The sequence below is a fragment of the Hyperoodon ampullatus genome (assembly GCF_949752795.1).
Source record: "Hyperoodon ampullatus genome assembly, chromosome: 2".
In the NCBI taxonomy this organism is placed as follows: Eukaryota; Metazoa; Chordata; class Mammalia; order Artiodactyla; family Ziphiidae; genus Hyperoodon; species Hyperoodon ampullatus.
In genome coordinates, this window is record NC_136915.1 from 173,135,203 (window position 1) to 173,148,058 (window position 12,856).

The 12,856-nt window shown below is 37.6% G+C and overlaps 1 protein-coding gene across 5 annotated transcripts in view; it reads right to left on the reverse strand.

Moving 5' to 3' along the window:
- The window catches only part of POU2F1 (POU class 2 homeobox 1), a gene marked incomplete at its 5' end in the record, with an annotated part of 173,465 nt that overhangs the window by 75,873 nt on the left and 84,736 nt on the right, over positions 1-12,856 (reverse strand). For 3 of the 5 annotated variants that reach the window (XM_079726339.1, XM_079726336.1, XM_079726335.1), the window contains one exon: positions 5,390-5,455. In XM_079726339.1, the coding sequence (XP_079582465.1) occupies positions 5,390-5,455 (66 nt within the window). Of the gene's footprint in view, positions 1-5,389; positions 5,456-8,682; positions 8,711-12,856 lie in introns of those variants that run through there. The other 2 variants (XM_079726338.1, XM_079726337.1) reach the window with 1 other exon arrangement.

Genomic DNA, 12,856 nt, shown 5'->3' on the forward strand with positions numbered 1-12,856 from the left:
ATAGTTACCTTACATGGTAAAAAAGATTCTGCAGATCGGATCAAGTCAAGGGTCCTGAGATGGGGAGGAATTATCCTCGATTATCTGGGTGGACCCAGTGTAATCACAAAATGGTCTTTATAAGAGAAAGAGGGAGGCAGGAGAGCCAGAGAAGATGTGATGATGGAAGCAGGGGTCAGAGAGAGAGAGAGAGAGAGAGAGAGGGAGAGAGAGGGAGAAAAGAGAGAGACAGAGACAGAGAGGGGAAGACAGACAGACAGACTTAAAGACACTTTACTTCTGGCTTTGAAGATGGAGGAAGAGGCCATAAACCAAGGAATGTAGGTAGCCTATAGAAGCTAGAAAAGGGAGGGAAATGAATTCTCTCCACAGAGCTTCCAGAAGGAATGCAGACCTTCCAAACCCTAATTTTAGGACTTCTGAACTCCAGAGCTGTAAGGTAATAAATCTGTGTTGTTTTACCTAGCAATTTCACTATTAGTTATATACCCCAAAGAACTGTGTGCCAATGCATTAATTCACAATGGCTAAAAGGTGGAAACAACCCAAGTGTCTATAAACAGATGAATGGATAAACAAAATGTGGTACAAACATACAATGGAGTATCATTCAGCTATCGATTGTGTAACAAAGATAAACTTGAAAATATGCTAAGCGAACTAAGTCAGACACGAAAGAACAAATATTGTATGATTCCACTTAATATAAAGTATCTAGAATAGGCAAATTCAGAGACATGAGATACACATCTGTTTTCTTTAATTTGAGCTGACCCACAAGAAGTTTATTACTCCTTTTTATTTATTTTAATAAATTCCTTAAAGGTAACTATGTCAAAACTCATTCACTCTACTCATACCCCCAAATCCATTTCATTCAAAATCTTTGAGGTAGTATGAGATAATGAGAGGGAGGGGATATATGTATACATATAGCTGATTCGCTTCATCGTACAGCAGAAACTAAGACAATATTGTAAAGCAACTATACTCCAATTAAAAAAAAGAAAAAAGAAAGAAAGGTAATGAAAGGCTCACAGTCTTTGCAATCACAAATTACTGAACAGTTCTGAATTTATTTCCCTTATCTGTAAAATAGGCATAATACTATTTACCTTATAAGAGTATTTTAACAATTATAAAGTGTATATAATAAAGCAGCTAGCCGTGCACATATAGTAAGAATTCAACAAATGGTAACTGCTGCTATTATTATTACTATTATCTTTGCCTTCCCCTCCGATGACCGTCTCAACTACTTAAAAGAGAAGTAAGAAAAATGGAACAATCTAACATGAATTATTCCTCATTTTCCTTCTCCTTTCCACCTCAATTTTCTGTCATTGTTTGATCTTAGCTTCTTCTCCCCAATATAAAAAAAGGGTATATCTTTTTCCATTTTCAAAGTTAACCCTCCATTCTGTACTTATGATCCTAACTCCTTCCCCTACCTCAGTTCCGTCAGTTGTTTTTCTTTAATTCCTTTCTCTCTGGTGGTTCCTTCCACCTGGCCTATGAACATACTCAAATTTCCTCAAAGAAATACCACTATGGTACTTTCCTATACCTCCTCTTGAATTACCATAATCTATCCTGAATCCGTCACCTGCGTATCTGTCTCATCTCTAATGGATTGCTAACTCTTCAAAGACTGAGGGTATCTCATTTATTTGCATTAACATCTTTTAATAACACCAAGTATAGTACTTTACATATAGGACAGGCACAGACTTAAATAAATTAATAAACCTAAGCAACAGATTTTCTGTGAACATATAAGGGCTGTTCGACAAAAGCGCATTGTCAGATTTAGCTGCTCAATCTAAATAAATCACTCTGGTTGGAGAAAGGCAAAGAAGTAACGTATCAAATACAATATTAATTTTATAATACCATTATCTTAAAAAGTCACAAAATCAAAAATTATTTTTTCCTTAAATGTTTAAAATTGTTGTAGTCTACACAAAAGTATTCTGAATCCAGAAAATGTGAAACTTTGGGTTTTTTTTTTTTTTGCGGTACGCAGGCCTCTCACTGTTGTGGCCTCTCCCGTTGCAGAGCACAAGTTCCGGACGCGCAGGCTCAGTGGCCATGGCTCACGGGCCCAGCCGCTCCGCGGCATGTGGGATCCTCCTGGACTGGGGCACGAACCCGCATCCCCTGCATCGGCAGGCGGACTCCCAACCACTGCACCACCAGGGAAGCCCAAAACTTTGGTTTTATTATAATGCTAAGGGTTCTTTCCATTGAAAAATTTTCTTGTTATTCATAAACCAACAAAAACTAAGAACCCATATATTCTTTACAGTTAAGCAATCTGTAGGTTAGTTATATTTTTAAATAAAAATCAATTTATAAGCAAGTAATTATCTGAATAAACTGTAATTTTATTTTGTTTTATTATTTTTTATTTTTTGGCTGCGCTGAACAGCATGCGGGGTCTTAGTTCTCCAACCAGGGATTGAACCCTCGCCCCCTGCAGTGGAAGCGCGTAGTCTTAACCACTGGACCACCAGGGAAGTCCCAGTAGACTTTAATTTTACATCTAATGTATCAGACATGGTATTTAGTATGCAAACTGGAACTCAAATGTATTTTTATGTTCCTAAGCTAACCAACTGACATCAGTGGGAAATGCTAAGAACACAGTGACAGACCCTTAACATTTGAGAAACTAGACATTCAAGGTTATCCTCAAGTGAATGTAAAAGCCCATAATATGGAAGTAATGTGTAATTTTATAAAGGCAACAAATGCTTCAGTCAACATATAGAAAGTGAGTCACCACGCTCCAGAGTTAGGATGGCTGATCAACTCATGTTTGATCCAATTTCTCTTATTATTTCATTAGCAGTAATTCTTGTGAAAAAGGAATAAAAATTTTCCCTATTTGTAAAATCAACTACCATTGCTGCTGGTGGAAATAAAAAAGTCTAAGAAAGCACTAGTTTTCAGCCACAAAATCAGAGTCTTAGAGACATTAAAAAGTAAAATATCTAAATTCATACTGCTTAGCTCTATGGTGAATGAGTCTGCCATGCAATCCATATTAAAACAGGGCAAGAAATTCCTGGGACTGTTTCAGCAAGTGTTCCAGCTAGAATTTATCTTACATAGCTCTATAAATGGTTTTAGACCCAAATATATATATACAAAGGTTTGCTTAAATTTTCAGTTTTATTTTATTACAGTTCATGGGAGAAACCATAGGCAGGGTGTAAACCATATGCAGTGTGTAAATCCTAATCCTGCCTTTATTTCCTGGCTGGTTTCGTGCCTCAATTTCCTATTCCTTGAAATAATACCTAACCTGTAGGGCTGCCATAAGAACGCAAAAATCAGGTAATGCATACAGTGCTTAAGATTTTTAAAAACAGGGGCTTCCCTGGTGGCGCAGTGGTTGAGAGTCCGCCTGCCGATGCAGGGGACACGGGTTCGTGCCCCGGTCTGGGAGGATCCCACGTGCCGCGGAGCGGCTTGGCCCATGAGCCATGGCCATTGGGCCTGCGTGTCCGGAGCCTGTGCTCCGCGACGGGAGAGGCCACGGCAGTGAGAGGCCCACATACCGCAAAAAAAAAAAAAAAAAAAAAAAAAAAAAAAAAAAAAAAGATTTTTAAAAACATGTCATCAGGGTTTTATTAAATGTGGTGCTCAATAAATGGTAGCTACTGAAACTTCTATTATAGTAATGGATTCCCAAGGAATCCAATATAGTGTTTTTTCAGTGTTCTCCAATCATTCTGAGTCCGTTTCTCTTCCCTAAGAAATACATGCCTCTTCTTTGAATCTGAATTCTTTAGGCATGGGTGTCCTGCTCACTCTCTTCTAGTGCCTTAATGGGATCAACTGCCCTATTTCTCTCTGCAAACAAGTCCCACACCTAAGCTAGGTGGCCAAAATACTGGCAGAGGGACTGCTGCTACAAAAAAAATGCAAGGCGGAGCCCAAACAGGGGACAGAAAGGAGACTGGCTGACACTTCAGACAGAATCGAATGCTGCCCTTCCCCTTTGTGGGATGGGATGTATTTACAGCAGTCTACCTGGCTAGCCTCAGCTGGAGTAACTTGAGAGACATGTTAAATACAGCAGGAAGCCCCACTGTTCAGTTTCACATAAAGAGGCAGGTATGCTTTAGAGATTAAAAGATTAACAAGTATCTCCAGGTACCAAAAATTTTAAACGAAAGATATGTAGGCAGGAAGCTGCTGTACTGGTTCAACTCATCTACTTCAAATTAAAAGGTGTTGTGGCCAGTAGGGGTGGAAAACAAAGACAGTTTCCAACAGTGACTCTCGTTTTTACTATCTCTTATAGTTAGGCATTTTAAAAATCACGAGTCAAAGAGGCAACGCTCTCTGCTAGTAAAAACCTAGTGAAACTATTACTTTCTGGGAATCCCTGCCCATAATTCCCTTCTTAAATGGTTGATAAAGACACATAGTCAAATGTCGAGTATGGGCTGTGGAGACAATCTATCCTTTACGGACTCACCTTCCTCCCATGGGGGCCTCAGTTTCCTCATTTTTTTTTTTTTTTTTTGTGGTACGCGGGCCTCTCACTGTTGTGGCCTCTCCCGTTGCGGAGCACAGGCTCCGGATGCGCAGGCTCAGCAGCCATGGCTCACGGGCCCAGCCGCTCCGTGGCATATGGGATCCTCCCAGACCGGGGCACGAACCCGTATCCCCTGCATCGGCAGGCGGACTCTCAACCACTGCGCCACCAGGGAGGCCCTCCTCATTTTTATGGTATTAATTTTCTCTTGATACAGGGTTTAATCTAGTGTATTTTTTTTAATTACCAAATAAAAGGATGTATTAGAAACAGGTGTGTGTTTTTATCTACTCACAATACCATAACTTCAATACAATTTATACTGAATGTGGATAAGATTTCCCGTTTTGGTTAACACCTATAACAAGAGCAACTTTTTTGTTATAGCCATTCAACTTTTTTGAATGGCTGTGTAGCTGGCACCATGCTTAACACATTTCCTTTAATACTCACAATGACTTATGAAATTTATTATCCCCATTTTATAGGTGAACAAATTTAGTCTTTTTCAAAAAGACTGGGGAAACTGCCTGAAGTCACACAGTTTAGTAAGTGGCTAGTAAGTCATTCCCAGAACTAACTGACCCAAAGGACTAGTCTCTCAACTACTCTGTAGTTTCTCTGATATATGGCAGCAAAAGACGAAACAATCTGCAGAAGAAGTTAGATAATCTTAAGTCAATACAATCCCAGTTCCTGCAAATACTAATATTTGACAACTCAATACTCAAATTGGTCTTTATTCACCGAATACAAGTCACAGTTAAATGGGAAGTTTCTTCTTTTAGCTCTATTACATCTAATTATAAAAAGCTGGATCTGAGAATGATCTTGTACCTGTGTTGCCATCTCCACTCTCCATAGATGGTTTACTGGTTTCTGACGGATTGTTCATTCTTGAGTCTGCAATAAATCAGAAGAGAATAGGTTTTGAAAATACTGGGGATGTGGTTAGGGAGGCAAAATTGTGGCAAAGGAAAAGGTCAAGAATATTGACTATTGTTACAGTCCTACAGTTCAAGGAGAGATGGTATCAACATTAAAACATTACAAACTATAATAAAATTTTATCTGAAAGAAATTCAGGATTCCCTTAACTCTGAAGTGATACACAAATAAATTGTCTTTCTAAAGAAACTTAAGATTCTTCCAAGAGAAATAAGAGAAATCTAAGCTGCAAAAAAAATTATAATAGAGAGTATAATATAAAAAAGAGGAAAAATGTTTTATAATATGAAGCATAAAGTATATTAAATAAACAAAGTTGGGGCAGGGAGGAGGAGAGAAGTACGTCACAAAGTAAAATATGTTATTCCCAAATAAAGTTTCTTTTTTTGTAAGTAAAGATATTCATTAATTGTAACCTAAATAATCTACTGGTAATCTTGATTACAGACTGGACAATATCTCAACCTAACAGAATAAAATGAAAACATGTCTAAGAAAAATATCACCATATTTACTCCCCACCCCCTCCCCCAAAACAAATTAAACATGCGTCAAAGTGAGAATATATCAAATTCATACCTCAATCATAAACCAGTACAAGAAGTTGGACTACAAGGCATAACAGATACATCTAATAACTGCAAAATTAAATCACAACCACACCCAGTTACAAATTATACTGCCTTGATATCCTAAATGAATGCTTTCATAGTAATACGTTCTCATCAAGCAATATTAAGTATCCTAGAAGATATCCAAGAGGAAAGACAAGAACAAGTTTGCTTTTCTTCTACCTCTTCTAAAGGGTAAAAACTATACATTTAATACGTATCTTATTCTACTTCTCCTGTGAACTCAAACTTAGCATATTTATAATCAAAGGAATTTACTATCAAGCAAGTTCTACCTTTTCCCTCAATGGGTTAAGAACCATTTAACTGTAATTATTAGCAGAGAATAATACTTAAACTATATATTATATTCAATTTTTTGACTGAACAGCCCATTTTGTCATCTGCTTAAATGTTTAACTAGAAAATCAAAACAATCATTAGTAGTCCCAACCATGTTGTCCATGGTTACTTTACCCACATGCATAACTGATGAGAAAGATCAAGAATCCTTCTCTCATAAATTTCATTTCCAACCTGGAAGCTGTGTAATAGCTTTTTAAATACAGTTTTTGAAACAAATGCTTGCCTTATGGGCTTAAGCAGTTCTATCATATATTTGTTTTGTTCTTCACATGTTCAAAGGGTTCAAATTTGTATGTCTGTGGTCATAAATGAGGGTAGTTCTATAACTTCCTTCCCCCTACAGAAAAATTTAAATATCATCTGAAAGCATACTAAGGTTTGAAAGGAACAGGTGTACAGCTTAGTAAACATCAGCTTTCTGAATGACTTAACCAAAATCTTATGAAAGTCAACAAAAACCACAACAAATGTAATAGAATACACCATTAAGCATACATGCTGCTCAATGCTTCCTTTAGAATGTATTTTAAAAGAAAGTGGGAAAAAATGATGAAGCAGTTAACATTCATCAGAAGGGTAACAATGTTTTCCACATACCATAAAAACAAAGCTGTAGGCATAATTCTCAACAAGTCATGACCTGTACAACTCATATCCTGATTCCCACATCTAAAAATTAAAAATTATGTCACAGGTATTCTATGTAAATCTTCTACGCATTTTCTATCAAACTGTCAAGAGTTTAATACACATACACAAAAATAAATAAAACCAAATCCTGATTAATTGTACAACTATGAATGTTGTACATTGGAATGGAATGGAAGAATGTTTAAATGATATTTACTGTGAACTGAAAATTACAGATATAATGTCTGATTCTAAAATATAATGCTAAAAATATTTCAGAAAGGTACTTTCCTTTCCTTTCTTGAGCTCCCAACTTAGTAGATGTAAAAGAGTAAATACAAGTAAATTCTGTTTTTGATATGTGAAGTTTGTTTTTTCTCTCTGGGCACACTGAACTGACTGTATGAGTCTAATACACAGTCTACAGGTTGCTCTTGGATCGAATTCTTGACATCAGTTTGTTATTTTAGTCATTCACCCTTTTAATAGTGATGTTTATCATGCTGTACAAGTATTAGTACTACCCTGGGTTTAGGCCATGCCTTCCAGCTAAACATTCAAACATTTTCAGAACTGTCATTTTATTTTATCCTGAGCTACTGTGATGGTGATGGGGGGCAGCCTCAATTTTTCAAGCAGGAAAAATTACCTACAGGAAAAAAGAATCGTTTGTAGAGGTTTTAAAACTAAGATATCAGAGACCTGGAGTTCTTATCATCACCTGGAGAAGTGACCAGAGTAACCCAAAGAGGTTTCAACAATTTTGCATACAAACAGAAAAAACTCAACGCAAAATTGGCCACCATGGTCACAGTAAGTCTAAAACACAAAGTGCCTCAATCTATTTTAAATCTTAATCACCAAAGAGAGTTTATATATTCAAGCCACACATCCCCTCCCCAAATCTTGTTGTTCTATAGGAAAAACTCTAAAAACAGGCTTTCCAGCACTTAAAAATTGTTTCCTGAAGAACAGAAGTTGATGTTTTAAAAATAAAAAAGACTAGTATTAGCCAAAATTTGAAAACAATTAACAGTTTCTAAAATCTGGAAATTGACCAACAGTCCTATTGCAGTAACCATTCCAATTACCCTCTGCATTAGCATTTATGGGAACAACTATGCACTATGGCTCCATCTTATTTTTCACTAGGCATTTTTTATAGAAGACATTCACATTCGGTATGCAAAATTTTTTTATTAATATGTACATATTATTTAGGTACACTTTATACCTTGTTTCAGATTTAGACTGTTTTTAGAACTACATGAAATGCTCTCAATAGAAATTTCCAAAAAGCAAAAATGTCCTCCATTCAAGTTGAACTCTAAATCCACACTATTTACTGAAAATATCCTCTGAACCAGAACAGCTAGTGGTAGGGAGGGACCTACTGCAAATTCAAGCAGGCTTGTGCTTTGCAAATGCTTTCCTCCTTCCCAGCTCAATCCACTTCTCCCCTCTCCCCCCTCCCCCGAGTTGGTTGCATATGCGATTAAGCATTTATGCATAGTCAACTCCACACACGCTATTTCCATATTAAAGCTTATAAGAAAGAACCGTGCTGGTACCCACCTAGAACATAGTCACTGCAGTCCAGCATTGCTGTGAAATCTTCTAGAGGTTCGGACAGTCCAAAGCAAGGAAGAAACAGGTAGCGGTTTGGGGTAGGGGAAAGAAGGTACTATTATTTCTAACAAATCTACACTATATTCTTAAAAGAACAAGGGTGGGAGGTGGAAAGTGGATTGGGGGAGAAGCGAAATACAACTTCAGTTACACCATAGCAATCTTCAACTGAATAAGGAAACTTCAGTTGCTCAGAGGAGTTTTAGTCTCTCCTACCAGCTAGGACTGACATTGTCAAGGCAACTGAAGCATGAAAAGTTCCTCTTTTTGTAATAAAATAGAAACAAAGATTGCAGCTGGCAGTTTCCATAATGAAGCTTAATCAGTATGCGCGTGATTAGGGCCTTATGCAAATCTCTCCTCGTTAGCACAGCAGCCAGTACTTTGAAGTCCACGAACAATTCATTTACAGAATACACTGAAAGCACTCCCTGCATAATTTAAATCATTGCATAAATATTTATCAGTCCATTTGCATATTAATTGGCAGTGCATGAAGGGAAAAATTATCTCCTGAGTGCCAGCATAATAATTAGGAGGATAAAATGAGATTTCTTCCAATGGCCTGGCTTCTTGGACCTAACTTGAGATAGTACCGGGGGAGGAGGGAGGGACAGGAGACAGAGTTCTGTTAAAATGCCACTGAAATGACACGTACAAATTAGAAACAACTCTACAGACTTAAGCACCTTTAATCTTATTCCTGCTGGCAACAATGACTTCAGTAATAAGGGGATTTGCAAAAAGCTTTCTACACAATCCAAATAATCCCAAGGAAACAATTAGCAAGGTAGAAGCAGAACACAGGGCTGTCAAGATGGTGCTAGCCTACTGATAGAGAATTTTCCGAATATTAACATACACTGTCAGGTGAAAGTCCTACTTTAAAACGAGGCACCAGTATAAATCCGGAAGCAGTGTAGGATCTATAAAATTATCTTCCAGAGTATGAAAATTCATTATCTACAAATCCTTTGATACTACCAAATTAACCAAATAGATTAGTTGAATGCCACATATCATACAATATCCTTCCCCCATCAAAATCAATCTAAAGTGTAGGACAGTCTGTTATTTACAATATCAATCATCAAAATATGGGTCATGTAAATTGTGGAATTAGTATTTCCAAGTAAATTTCACTTAATGGATATGAATCTATAGACTTAGAATACTTACAAAAGAATATATTTATTTAAAGTGAATTTACAAGGTAAAACATCAACCCCCAATTTTTTAGGCATTACCATATGACAACATGCCAATGTTATCATCATAGACAATTCAGGAGATTGATAAAAACCCATGAAATAGGCATTATTACCCCCCTTTTAAAATAAGGAAACTGAGGCACAGAGAGCTGAAGTCGTTTATCTAATGTCACACTAATAATCTGGAGTCAGGATTTAAAACCAGATTTTGCTGACATAAAAATTTGAGCTCTTGGCTACTATTATACCTATGGACAAGTTATACATTTAAGGAACTGGTAGGCATGGGGGGCTTGAATCAAGCAGCAGACTAAAATAGCTTACTTTCAGTGTAGTAAGGAAGCCAATAATTGGTGACAACAATTTTGTGTTTAAAAGTCAAGTGTGTACGGATACACAGAAGAGTGCACTAGACTTGAGGAGAGTTCTCAAGGGTATTATTCCATTCACAATTGCTTCTATTTAGAACTAATCTTCAAGGATGCCAAGTGTCTGATTTTTTAAAATATATATGTACCTTTTCCCAACATCAAGGATGAAATTAAATTCAACATGCATATGAGGAAATGAAAGACAACATTTCTATAAGGGACCTTCAAAAGATTTCCCTGCAAGTCAATAACTTTGCTAGGAACAGAACCAAAAACCTTTCTTAACTTTTAGATCAGCACTCTATTTATACTGCTAGTTTTTCTGTTTTACAGAACCACAAAATCCATATAAGGAGAGGGTTTGGGGGAGAAATTTAACAATGACGTGTAGTACCCATGAAACTTTCCCTCTTTGAACCTTCCTTTTCTCTTCTGTAAAATGATACTATCTTTTTCATGAGGCTGCTGTGAGGATAAATGTGCTTGTGCTTCTCAGACTAGACCTTGGACTGGAGCATGAGGTAGTTGTGCCAGGGAAGACATCAAGACACACGATAAACATGGTGCATCCTTTAAGAACATTGATTTTATTCAACAATGAATCATAATACTTTTTAGTAAAACAATCAAGAATATATTATGGAACAGAATTCAAAAGAGTTTTTAAGGTAGAATGTATTGGATTACACAACTTCTACTTGGTGGGAAAATATGAGAAGAAATGATGAATGTGAATAAATGTTTCTTTCCTTCCTCTTCTGCCTTCATAAAATTTTACATTTATTGCCTTTATTTATCATAGAATCTCTCTGCATCTCACCATCTACCTTTTCATACCACATGCAGTAATACCTCTAAACTACCTTTCTTATGCCAATTAGGTCTTTCATACATTAGTTAAGGATGACTTATAGCGACAGCCAGACAATCACTGCCAACTAAGGAGTATTTGCTGGAAGGTACCTTGCAGGGCAGGACTTCAGTAGTATAATAATCCTCCTCCCCCTCAGGCCAAGAGAGTCCCACAGGGTCTCTGCACAGCAGGCCTATAGCTCACTAACTGACACAGGTTACGATGCAAAGTGGGACCTCCTTCCCCTCTGCTGAACAACTCACCATCTTCACTGCAGGAAGAAGGAGAGGGGGCAAAAGAAGGAGGCAGCACTGAGATGCAGCTATCCAGGGTGACAGGAAGCCTCACCTTACCCAGGCAGCTGACTCGGCCACAATGGTGGGGGTGAGAAAACTCCCCTCCTACCACTCTTGATCTAGGTACTTTGTGCATTCTAGAAGGCAGGCTTAAATACGAGAAGGTTGTCCAGGCCTTCTACAGTCGGACTGGGAGAGGGATGGCCACTATTTCTCCCCTACAGTCCCTTAACCGTGGAACAGCTGATCTGAAAGAGGGAAAGAACTCTTCCCACAAAGTCTCAAATGTTCACCTCATTTGGTCCTCTGTCTGAAATATCAGATTAAAACTTAACCTAAAAAGAATACCCTTTTTAAAAATGAAAACCATTTTTGGGAAGTTTGTAGGATTGTTATTCACACTTCAGCATGAATTAATCCAATTAAATTGCTTTCCTTTAAGACCTAGTTTAGGAGTTGATTAGTGAGGTAATGGCTGTTTCCATTGGAAAACAGGCCAATAAACTCTTTTTTTTTAATTTACTTTTTTTTTTTTTTTTGCGGTATGTGGGCCTCTCACTGTTGTGGCCTCTCCCATTGCGGAGCACAAGCTCCGGATGCGCAGGCTCAGCGGCCATGGCTCACGGGCCCAGCCGCTCCACGGCATGCGGGATCCTCCTGGACCAGGGCACGAACCCGTGTCCCCTGCATCGGCAGGCGGACTCTCATCCACCGCGCCACCAGGGAAGCCCCTACTTTTTTTTGAAGTATGGTTGATTTACAGTGTTTCACATGTACAGCAAAGTGATTCAGATATATATATATATATCTTTTTCAGATTCTTTTCCATTAAAGGTTATTACAAGATATTGATTATAGTTCCCTGTGCTATACAGTACATCCTTGTTTACCTATTCTATACATAGTAGTGGGTATATGCCAGCCCCAAATTTCCAATTTATCTCCCTCCCCCATCTCCCTTGGTAACCATAAGTTTGTTTTCTATGTCTGTGAGTCTATTTTTGGTTTGTAAATAAGTTCATCCATATAATTTTTTAAGTTTCCACATATAAATGATATCATATATTTGTCTTTCTCTGTCTGATTCACTTCACTTAATATGATAATCTCTAGGTCGATCCATGTTGCTACAGATGGCATTATTTCATTCTTTTTAATGGCTCAGTAATATTCCACTGTGTATATATATCACATCTTCTTTATTCATCTGCTCATGGACACTTAGGTTGCTTCCAGGTCTTGGCTACTGTAAACAGTGCTGCTATGAACACTGAGGTGCATGTACCTTTCTGAGTTAAGAGTTTTCTCCGGATATATGCCCAGGAATGGGATTGCAGGATCATATGGTAACCCTATTTTTAGTTTTGAAAGGAATCTCCATACTTTTCC